The 12,505-nt window shown below is 31.8% G+C and overlaps 1 protein-coding gene across 8 annotated transcripts in view; it reads left to right on the plus strand.

The window, feature by feature from the left end:
- The window catches only part of ptprua (protein tyrosine phosphatase receptor type Ua), a 434,849-nt gene that overhangs the window by 355,925 nt on the left and 66,419 nt on the right, over positions 1–12,505 (plus strand). For all 8 annotated transcript variants that reach the window (XM_005159552.6, XM_009294143.5, XM_009294142.5 and 5 more), the window contains exon 17: positions 7,249–7,436. In XM_005159552.6, coding sequence (XP_005159609.1) covers positions 7,249–7,436 — 188 coding nt within the window. The remainder of the gene's footprint in view (positions 1–7,248; positions 7,437–12,505) is intronic.

The following is a 12,505-nucleotide window of genomic DNA, read 5'->3' on the forward strand; positions in this document are numbered from 1 at the left end:
ATTGTTTATATAGTAGTTAGATACAATAGTTAGATATAAACTTGCAATAATTTTATTTATTGGAATTGCAAGTTGATATTACACAATTTTGACATTACAACACACAATTGAATTATAAAATCACAACTTTCATACAAACTCGTAATTGTTATAAAATACCTCCTTAAAACTCATAACTCATAATTGTATGGAAAAGAAGAAAAGATGTTAGTAGAAAAGACAAAATGATGCAACCCAGGCTCATTGTGGATATGCACCCAGGTCTACATTTCTGGGGACAGCGAAATACTAAACGAGAGGTACGTCTGCTCGCTGTTTCGTTTTAGCAAATCCACCAGAAGCTGCTGTGTACTCTTTTTGATGATCTCAAATCCACCAGAGGGAGATATATATATATTGATGTCAACTGACTGACTGATCTACTGATTCAACTACTGACTCAACCATCCCATTCCCGAAAACCAAATAATAACGTTTTCAAAAGCAATCTAGAATAAGAAAACATGCAGTGTGATTTCATCACGTTTTCAGCCTGTTGTTTATGTATTTATTTTATTTTTGCTTTTGTTTTACCTGGTTTGTGGAATCATTCTTTGAACTCCAACCCCGTTGTTGCAGTCGACTCCACTCCCCATATCATACCCCATGTCATACGCAACAGACTACTGGGCAAACTGGTAAGACCAGAAAAGCTGCCCATATGGAGGCAAGCGGTCAGCGGTACCGATAAAAAAGAACAAAAGCTGTCAGCAGCATCATACTGCCCCATAGCATTCATTTTAAAGACAAAATGCAGTCAGACATACCTCTGGCTACATTATTTGTCCTCACCAGAAGTGTGGACAAGGGTATGTATTCACGTTAAGCCTGTGTTGGAATGATGGGTTCATACAGTATATACACTAGTTCTGACTTTTGTATTTATTTATTTTTTGGTAACTCTGATTCTAATATTTTGGTAATTCAAAATTATGTGCAAATTTCTAACAAAATACTTTGTTTTAAATAATTTGGAGAAAAGCAAAACAGAATTGTGTGATATTACCTCAAAGGTTTAAAAAAAAATCCATTTACATAAATTAATTAATTAATTAATTAATTAATTAATTAATTCATTCATTCATTCATTCATTCATTCATTCATTCATTCAGTGGTGTACACAAATTTCCATAATCTGCAACAATAAATAAATAAACAAAACTAACAAGCAAACAAACGTGCGGTTCTTAGCTGCTAGTTCTACGAAAAAAAAGCGAGATACTAGAAGATTTGATACAATTATAGCCCTATTTGCACTTGAATATTTTTACATACTGAGACATATTGACATATTGTACCAGTCAGTGACTAAGCAGTATCCACACACAAACACCATGTAAACAAGTGAATGATGTTGCTGAAATGTTTTACAGTCATAGTACACACTTGACTTTGTTTATCCCCATTAGTCATCATTTGCATAGGGATCGCTACAATCTATCTCCACATATTAAAGATCCTCCCACTCATCTAAGAGTCCTGAATCAGTGTCCTTATCTGTCCCCTGGAACAGATGAGTGTTGTTGTGTGCCAGTGAAATGGGAGCGCTGGCTCTCTGCCTGTCTCCAGATGTCTGTGCTTACGCAATGTACTTTGCTGTGTAGTGTTAGTTTGAACTCTATTTTATTCTTTTTTATTTGAAATTGTCAATTGCACTTTCCATCTGTCACTGCAAAGAAAACTAGTCGTAATCTGGGAAAGTATCAAGCCAGTTTTATTACAAACCATCCAGTTTCTTTCAAAAATGCATTGAAAAGGAGCACATAAGCCATAACAATGGTGTGAAATATGCGCTGTATAGATTGCAAAAGCTCTTACCATGAACAATTTGATTCAAATTCAGTGCATAATGTCACAAATGGAGTTATTGACTCATAGTATGACACATACACAAACACGGGCGTACACACACACACACACATGCGCGCGCGCGCGTACATACCCACACACACGTATATATTAAAAAAAAAAAAAAGTTATAATAATACAGTGCTTCCCACAGGTTTGAAATATACTTGCAGTGGTAGCTGGATAGAAAGACACCATTTGCAAAAATCACATAAATAGTTAACTATATGCAACAAACAAAACATATTTTTTAACAATAGTTTTATTTATTATACATTGTTATACACTGTCTCTTTTTAATGGGTTAAAGTAAAAAAAAGACATCCACAATTTCTTAATTTTCTCAATTACCAACTGACAGGTAAAATCTGCTTCTCTCCCAAAGTTCAAAGCAAACTTGAATGCCAAAGCATTTTAGTTATGTATGTAAAATTGTCCGTGGAATATACAGTTGAATTCAAAATTATTAGCCCCCCTGAATTATTTGCCTCACTGTTTATTTTTTCCCCATTTTCTGTTTAGCGAAAGAAGATTTTTTCAACACATTTGTAAACATAATAGTTTTAATAACTCATCTCTAATAACTGATTTATTTTATCTTCACCATGTTAACAGTAAATAATATTTTGCTATTTTCAATACACTCCAATACAGCTTACCAGGCAGGTTAGGGTACTTAGGCAAGTTACTGTATGATGATGGTTTGTTCTGTAGACTATTAAAAACATATAAAGCTTAAAGGGGCTAATAATTTTGACCTTAAATTTTTTGGTAACACTTTACAATAAGGTTCATTAGTTAATGTTAATTAATGCATTTACTAACATGAACAAACAATGAACAATACATTTACTACTGTATTTGTTCATGTTAGTTAACGTTAGTTAATGAAAATGCAGTAGTTCATTGTTAGTTCATGTTAACTCATGGTGCATTAACTAATGTTAACAAGCATGGATTTGGATGTTAATAATGCATTAGTAAATGTTCAATTATGATTAATAAATGCTGTACAAGTGTTGTTCATGATTAGTTCATGTTAGTAAATGCATTAACTAATGAACCTTATTGTAAAGTGTTACCAATTTTTTTTCTTTTTTTTTTTTATAAAAAACTGCTTTTATTCAAGCCGAAATAAAACAAATAAGACTTTCTTCAAAAGAAAGAAAAATATTATCAGACATACTGTGTTAATTTCCTTGCTCTGTTAAACATCACTTTGGAAACATTTAAAAAAGAAAAAAAAATCAAAGGAGGGCTAATAATTCTGACTTCATCTTTATTAACATCATCAATTTAATAAAATAATCAGCAATTTAGAAATAATTGACAGAAAAAGGAATAAAAAAGACAATATTTTCAAAAACAATTATAATTAGATTCATAAAATCATAAAAGATTAAAATCTGTAGATTAAAGCAAATGCGTTGATTAACCATCATGGTGTACATATACTTTCCAGTCAGTTTAGACTAGTCATTTCATCCTCTCTGAGTATATAGTAAATTCAGGAGAGGGAGGTCACCCATAATATGATTGCACATATTGCCCATTCTTAAATTGCCCATATTGCCCATTCCTAAATCCACCACTGAGTACATTTTTCAGAGTCATTTAAATAAATAAATTATTAATAAATTAAATATATATATATATATATATATATATATATATATATATATATATATATATATATATATATATATATATATATATATATATATATATATATATATATATTATTTAATGTTTCTCTTGCCGCTGTGCATGCAGTGAGCTGCGAAGCCAAGCAAAAGTAGGTTTTAGTTAAAAGGTGATGCAAAAACGCATACATTTAGAAAGTAAAAGCAAAAGTGAATCCAGGACAATTTACGAGATTTAGAACCCGGGCTGGACAAATATTTTATATCCCAAAAATGTGCTCATCTGCGGGTCTGCAAAGTACTTGACACTGTGAAAGTGTTGACAGTTCTCGCTCACACAACGAAACAGGTAAACGAGAGAAAACTTAATACTACTTAATCGATCACAGGTGTCTAGTTATACTGGGTGGATTCAAAAAATAAAAATAAAAAATCTGTAAATATGGAAAATAAGTTAATAATAGCAAAACAAGTGTCACTTAATATACTTGGCGTATAAAATACATAATTAATTTATGAATTATTTTTGATAATAATTTGGAGATAATATAGAATTATTATGTAATAAATTACATGCAGGAAGTAATATTGAGATACCATGGCTGTTTTACAAAAATAAGAATGAGTCTATAAACTCTGTGGTTAAACACTAAGCAAATCAATTTTAAAAATGACTTCAATCCTGAATTAAAATAATTTTAAAGGTTCAGTTAACAATTCACTGTTCACTATTTTCAAATTAATGGAATGTTTACTTAGGAAACCCAAGAATTTTCTATTATACAAACTGTGACGATTTAGTATGATATTCCACAACCTCAATATTCTGAGAAAAAAAAAAAAAAAACTTCCTAACCTAACTTCCTAGTCAGCCCTTTCAGCATCGAATCAATGACTGGGACTATTGATCTTAGGCTAAGAAGCAAGAGTGTTTCAAGCCTTTCATTAGTACTGGAAGATGAAGTTAATTTGTTATTAATGTATGATAAAAGTAAATCCAGTTTTATTTATTTATTTCTTTTCCCTACAGAATAAACCCTGAAAAGGGTGATCAGGATTCTAACTCAAGGCAAACGTTGTCTTGTATCACTTTTGCCATATCACAGACATTAGCAATTAGCTGGACGTACATTACCCCAATTTTTACACAACAAACAGAAGTAAACTAAACACTAAATAGTAACACATTTATTTTAGTTTGATAAACACAAAACCTCATTAAAAAAGCTGTTACAAATAAGAGGGATATGGTACAGTCACATATAACATGGATTTTCAACAAATAAATAATTATGCACAACGAGAAATACTGATTTAAGGAAAAAAAGTTTCTTATCTTAATAGTCATACACAGAATTAAAAACAATCATCCTGACAAGAGGATAAAAACAGTAACAACAGTAAAATAATACTTCCCTCAGATTAGAGGAACACAAGATGGCAGCAGCTGTGTTAGCATGAAAAAAGAGGTGGTGGGGATATGATAGCTGGATTAAATATTAAAATATTTACGCAAAATGTTGATTTGAGTTTTAATATTTTATTGGGTTCTATCAAATGTGTATTGCCATAGACTTTATTTACCTATGTAAACCTATATTATCAGTTATTTCCTGTTCAGTGATCCTATTCTGTGATCATTGTAATAACAAACAGATGGATGATGCATTTGACACTAATTATTCTTTAGAACGTCAATTATTCTTGAGAGCTGTGTAATTGTCTTTAGGTGTATTATGGAATCATAAACAATATGCATACTTCATGAGTGAAAGACAGAAAACATTCTGAATACAGAAAAAAAAGTTTGGTTTTCTTCAATCGAAAGTATATAAATATTAATAACTCTGTCAGAGCAGTGGTTCTCAAACTTTTTTTGTCTCTCTGTCTCTAAATACCACCATACTGACAAGACAGATTAATAACTATATATATATATATATATATATATATATATATATATATATATATATATATATATATATATATATATATATATATATATATATATATATATATATATATATATATTGGAAACTTTATAAATAGTTTGAACATTAACACTGTTTTTAAAAGTTAATTAAAAATGGTAGGCTACCGTTCTAAAAGTAAAAAGAAAACTGCTGTACTTAAATGTAAAGTATTACCAAATAGTAACCTATCATTAAAACCTGGAAATGTTGCTTGGACCGCATACATATAGGCTATTATTTATTCTTATTTATATATAAACCCTGTTTAATACATTTTGAAATATGTGTTATGTACACATGACATATTTGTTTATCTTTAAAATTTTTAACTATTAACTTGTACAGTATATATATATATTTATTATATGCATAAATACAGTGCTTGACCAATTCATACATGATTTGTCCATTCATATGTGTGGAATTTCTGTGATTTTAGATCTCATCTTAAGCATATTTTTATTCAGGATGTTTTAATGTAATTTGATACCGCGTAGCGAACATAAAAGAAAAACCTCTGCATTTTGGGAATCGCGTGATCATTTAAGGTAATCAAAATTAGCTGTTAACATGGTAGACTCTTAATCAGTATTATCTTAATCATCAAAGTTGAGTACTGGTGTCGATGTGAATGAAAGTGCCAGATGAATTCGCAAGCTGTCAAAGACCCATTTCTCTGCCTTAACGCTCTGTCCATGAGCCCTCTAATGTTTCATTAAGTTTGACATGTTTCCCCTCTTTTGTAAAGCGTCTGCTTCACGTTGGTGTGTCAGAATATTTGCAAAAAATTGCAATTAATCACATAAATTGTTTTAATCATTTATATATATATATATATATATATATATATATATATATATATATATATATATATATATATATATATATATATATATATATATATATATATATATATATATATATATATATATAGTTGTTGTTTAGTTCAACTGTTGGATCTGTCTATTTTAGAAATAAAAAAGATTAAAATAAAAAATAAAAAATAAATAAAATAGGATATACCATTTAAAAAAAAAGTTGTTTTTTGCTTCCAGCACTCTCAGTCTTTCTCTTGTAAGATTTTGTCTCCCCATAGGCATTTTTTTTCAGGCGAGTACCTGAACACAACTTTTCAGATCTCACCTTTTTGCATTTGTCACAGCAAGGAAAATAAATATGCTTTTCCTTCGCTGTTGTGCACAATGGCACATACACGAACAATGGAAAATATTGAGAATTTCCTACCTTGCCCCTCCAAGTCATTTCTGTCTCCCACTTCCACACCAGTTCCTGCACTAAACACTTCCAAACTTGTCTTGCACCACACTCTGTCATTGCTAGTTCTAATTCAGGGATCTCCAGTATATCCTCGATCACCATTTTCAGGTGTTTCTGTAATATTGCACAGATACAGCAGTAATTTGCATGGCAAGAGCACTACATGGAAGACAGATGATTTGAAAAAGGAACTATGCAAGTCATCTTCATTAAATTGGACCAGTACCACTTGCTGCCTTCTTACAATACCCATCTAACATCTCAACCCCTGCAGTTTTACTTCAATTTGCACTTGCACATTGACTGTGATTCTCTGGAAAGCAACTCTCTCGGCCGCTACAATTCACACCTTCAGTAAAGCAACTCTCATTGCAATTTGCAAGTTATCTTTGAGTGCATTGTAGCTTCTACACGACAGTCTGTTTGTGTTTATCTTTCTCTCACTTTCTTTTCTTACTCTCCTCAGACGAGCAGCGCAGCACTGTCAATGAGTCCAGCAGCCTGCTGGGTGGTTCTCCCAGAAGGCACTGCAGGAGAAAAAGTTCCCCGTACCACACAGGGCAGCTCCACCCGGCTGTGAGAGTGGCAGATCTGCTCCAGCACATCAACCAGATGAAGACAGGCGAGGGGTACGGCTTCAAACAGGAGTATGAGGTGAGAGTCTGTTGAGGTTACAGGGGTTTTGACAAGCGATTCAGCAAGTATGTGTCTTTTTGGCGAGATTTAAAAGAAAGTGAAGTACAGAGGATGTAAAGCCTTTGAAGGGCACAAAGTAGCTAAGGACACATTTGAAAAGAAATTGGTTTTATTACTCACACAAAAGTGTATTTTATTCAACAGCACAGCATTGTTAGCTAACATAAATATGCTACATCGGCTTCAAGTATTTAGACACATAATTTAGATGAGTTTACCAAAATATTAAAGTTCTGTTATTAATTACTGTACCTTCCAGGGCTGGACTGGGACAAAAAAATCGGCCCTGGCATTTTGAGCCAGAGCGGCCCACTACATTAATCAAAATCCTCCCCACTTGTGCACACCCTTGAATATGTTTACCAACTCCTATTCTATAAAAGCATAACATCCATTTATAGGAAATAATGACAAATTAAAAACTTAGATGTAATTTATTATTATAATAAAATTATAATCCATACTGGAAGTCCATCTTGTGTGTGCCTGTGTGTTTTGAGGGAACCTATATTAAATAATGAAATTAACAAAAACTTCCTGCTGTTGCACACAGGTAATGTTGATTAATAAGATAAAGATAAATAATAAAAGCAATGTATCAGAGACCCTTAAAAAATTTTAAATTAAACATCAAACATAGATTAAAGATTGTACAAAGTCCATCAAATGAACATAATTAAACAAATGCAACAAATATTTGTTTGGGCAGAACTACAAAACTAAAAGTAAAAAAAAATTGATTAGTTTTGCTTTAGTTGCACACTAGTTTGGTCATGTATAAATATCATTAGAACCATATTGTCATGTATATTGTCATACACATCATGCTGACAATCAAAAACAAAATTTCATGAGATCTCATTCGATTGTCTTCTGACCGAGTGCATTTTAAAATACATGAATGACACTCCTCATAGAGCTTGAGAAGCATATATTATTTGTATTTTGTAAAATAAAGACTTGCAGGTTAAGAAAACAGCATGGGAGTTGCCGCGGGCCTTGGTGCAGATGAAAAGTAAAAAAAAAAACGGATATTTAAATAGACAAATAGGTAACTAGATAGAATAGACAGGAATATATTGATCTGTGCTCCGCTGCAGACGCAAAAGGCAAAGCCTGCTCATCGCTTCTGCTTTTCCGCGTGCCTGAGTGAGAAACAGGCGTGACTTTCAACTATTTTGACAAAAACCCATCAACGTTGCACGCTTACACAGAGCCCAAAATGGGAAACTGCCCGGTCTGCCAGGTGGCCATTCCGCCCCTGGTACCTTGTCATTCTAATCTCCTGATATGGAACACAAACCGAACTTTGTTTATCTTCAGAACACAAATTAAGATATTTTAGATGGAATCCCAGAGCTATCTCATCCTCTATAGACAGCAAAAGTTACAAGACGTTTAAAGCCTACATAAGAAACCAAAAACACTGTCAAACCATTTCATGTGACTTTAGTGGTTCAGCTGTGATCATACAAGCAAAAAAAAAAAAAAACTGTATAAAGTCTTTGTTTGCCAATGTCTCCTTGTTCTCATAAGCTAATTAGGGTGTACATTTGCTACATAAAGTATGACATATTGACATTAGAGTAGTGGAACACACCAGTGTCATTTTGCCCATAATAAACATGCAGGGCTGAAGACAGAAAAGTCTTTACAGATTTTTAAAGCACAGACTGTTGAAGCACTGATGTTACATGGAATGTTTTGACAATGATTTAAGACCATCTTGGCTGTCTAAAGCCCCAGTCACACTGACTGCAACATGCAGCAGCAAAGTGACAAGCGACCATTCATTTGAGCGCTATAACTTCCAGGAATCTATAGCTGCACAAGCAATAGCTCCAATTGGTGACAGATTGTGGGTGTGTCAAGTGACAAGACAATTTTCAAATTTCAGCTCATTCGCTGTCAGCGAATCTCATATATAAACACTACTAAAAGAAACCTCAAGGTAGGAATGCCCATCAGCAACTTCCTTTTTTTTATATTTGTATTTTATCTTAGGGCATGTACAAAAATAGAATCTTTTTATATATAATTTTGAAGAAAGTTACAGAAATGTACAATCGAGTGGAATCCACGAACAACCATTTAATGTAATGTTTTGAAAACAAGCATAAACATAATTGTAGTTTAGTTATTTAAGAAAAGGTGAACCAATGAATACAATGAAAATAATCCGCATTTAGATATTATATATAATCTGAATAATATATATTCATATTTTTTATATCTCTTGTGTTCTTTCGGAATAAAACCAGTGACATGATATGCCAGCAACAAGTCAACAAGTGTGGCTGTTTGACTCAATTTGAGGAAGTTTGAGGAAATTATTCTGCAGTTGGATTGACTGACCACTAAAGAGAGTTGAATTGAGTTGTGCAGCAGAGGACATTTAACAGTGTGATATTCAGTTACACCAAAAATAACATTGCAATTAAGTTAATTTGTGTTCCATAGACAATCTCAGAATGACAAACAACAAAATGTTCTTTTTTGGCATAATACTTTAAACATATTTTAAAATGTTTACCTGAATGCTGCCAATGCATTATGACAATGTATATCTGGCTTTTAAAGTTTCTCCCTCAAATAATTGCACATTTGTTTACATTATGTATGGTATATTTAATGTTTTATGTTTTGAAATGATAAAAACCTCTTTGAAAGGGGCTATGTTGCTTTTCCTTCCTTAAAATGTAGTCTTAATTAAATTTCTTGGCCATTGTATATTTTTTGCTTCATTGGTAAGGCACCATTTAAAGTATGGAGTTGGTGAGATTATGAAACAATAATACTTGAAGGTTCTTGAATACTTGTACCAGCACATTAGCATATTAAAAGGTTTTTTTGAAAGTTTACATGACCCTGAAGAGTAATGGCTGATGAAAATTCAGCTTTTCATAACAGAAATTACATTTTAAAAAGTAGTCAAATAAGAAAAGAGTGCATTAAAAATGTAGTAAAGTTTGGCAGTGTAACCTAAATATTAATTTCTGTTTGATTGAAGTAATGCAACCTCAGTAAGCAAAAGAAAACCTTGAAAAACATTTTTTTTAAAATATTTCAGACTGATGTTTGTGTGACAGTGTACAGTATCTTCTTGAATACTCAATAGGAAGCTCAGATCTTGATACTAAGAAGTGTTAGTATCATGGATTGTTCTAGAACGTGACTCGCCCCATGTGAACAAAGACCTGCCAAACCTTTCAAAGTTCTTTCATATCTGCCCTTCACAAAAAGACATTTCTTATTCAAAATTATTCTGCTAATGTATTAATAAAACCTTCAGTTCTTCTCTGCGCTCACCACACTTTCTCAATAGAATACAGATATTCTTTCGGAGTCATTAATCTGAGCCCAAGGCAAATTAATTTCAACTCTTAAATCTATGCTTGGAAAAAAAAAGGCGGTGGCTATGAAACTCTAGGACCACAATTTCTTAGAAGGCAATTGCTTAGACTGGTCTGACGGTCACATTCAAACCATCTAAAGCTGAACAGACATTACAAATTTTCAGTAACTTTTTTTAATTTAACTTACGGTAACTTTTTTGATATTTTAAGTCTGTGAAGAGTTGTCAACAAAATATGCTGCATCCGTAGCCAGCTCACAGCTCATGCTGTCGCCCACACTCCTCTAATATGTGCACCTGTGAGCTACATCTTACACTAGTTTGCACAAATATATTTTCAACACTGCCATCTATAATCTCAGCTTTTTTTCATTTTTTTTTTTCATTTTTCATCATCAGCCACAAGAATTCAGAGCATTACCAAGGTCTGCACTATGTCAGCCATTGTGAATTTATGTCTAACTGCTGTATCTCGAAATATGAAATGATGCATTCAGTCTACTGTATTTATGATTGCATTTCTAGTGAATACAGTTGAAGTCAGAATTATTAGCTCCCCTTAATCATTAGCCCCCTGTTTATTTTTTTATTCCCCAATTTCTGTTTAATGGAGAGAAGATTTTTTTCAAAACATTTCTAAACATAAAAGTTTTAATAACTACTTTCTAATAACTGATTTATTTTATCTTTGTCATGATGACAGTAAATAATATTAGACTGCATATTTTTCAAGACACTTCTATACAGCTTAAAGTGCCATTTAAAAGCTAATAAACTATAATTAGGTTAATTAAATTAGCTAATAATTGTGACTTTAAATGTTTTGTCTGCTTTCATTAATATCAATAATTTTATGTCAACACGTTCATTTCTTAGAATGTCTTATCTGTTGTTGTAGCAGAATTTTGACGTGCTTAAGGAAGTACTTATTTACATAGTTTGATCATACTAAAGCACGCAGCTAAATTGACTAAATTACAATGCTATTTTTAAAAATGTGTAATTTGAAACTTAATTAAACACTATTAAAAGAAATGTCATTATGGTATAAGTCATTATGACTTATTAAATTTAATGACATCAATGTTTGTCAGTACATTCTGCCAGCAAAAACTTTTTTTTTTTCCAATGGAAGTATTATAGGACTTATCAATTTAGATGATGTACAGAATTGTATGAACTAATTGACTAAAAAATAATTTAAAAAGTTCAATCAATTGCTTTTAATATAAACTGAAACCAAGCTGTTTATAAGATTTATTTTACACAGTGGGCTTTAAAAGTTCAGATATACAAGATACTAAATGCCATCAGATTTTTTAATTTGATTAGATTTTTTTATTAATTTTTACAGGTTCCTCTATTTGCATGTTCAGTAATTTCCCTTTAGTAGTGATGAATAGGTTATTTTCAATGCATTTAAAGTAAAATTACTGAACCTACAGAAAGGATCCTAAGAAAAGTACAAAGATTAAAAGAAAATTCACCTAGAGGCTTTTGTATCTGAACTCAATTTTATTTTTATTTTTTTCTTGATGTCTGTGCCTCCTAGTTGATTTTTAGCCATTATTTTCTATTCATTATTTGTCTCTGATTGCTCCTAATGTTTATCATTTTTCTGCATCAATCCTCTGTTTTTGGATTATCACATCAAGCCAGTATGTGATAGTAT

This window comes from Danio rerio, chromosome 19 (genome assembly GCF_049306965.1).
Source record: "Danio rerio strain Tuebingen ecotype United States chromosome 19, GRCz12tu, whole genome shotgun sequence".
Lineage (NCBI taxonomy): Eukaryota > Metazoa > Chordata > Actinopteri > Cypriniformes > Danionidae > Danio > Danio rerio.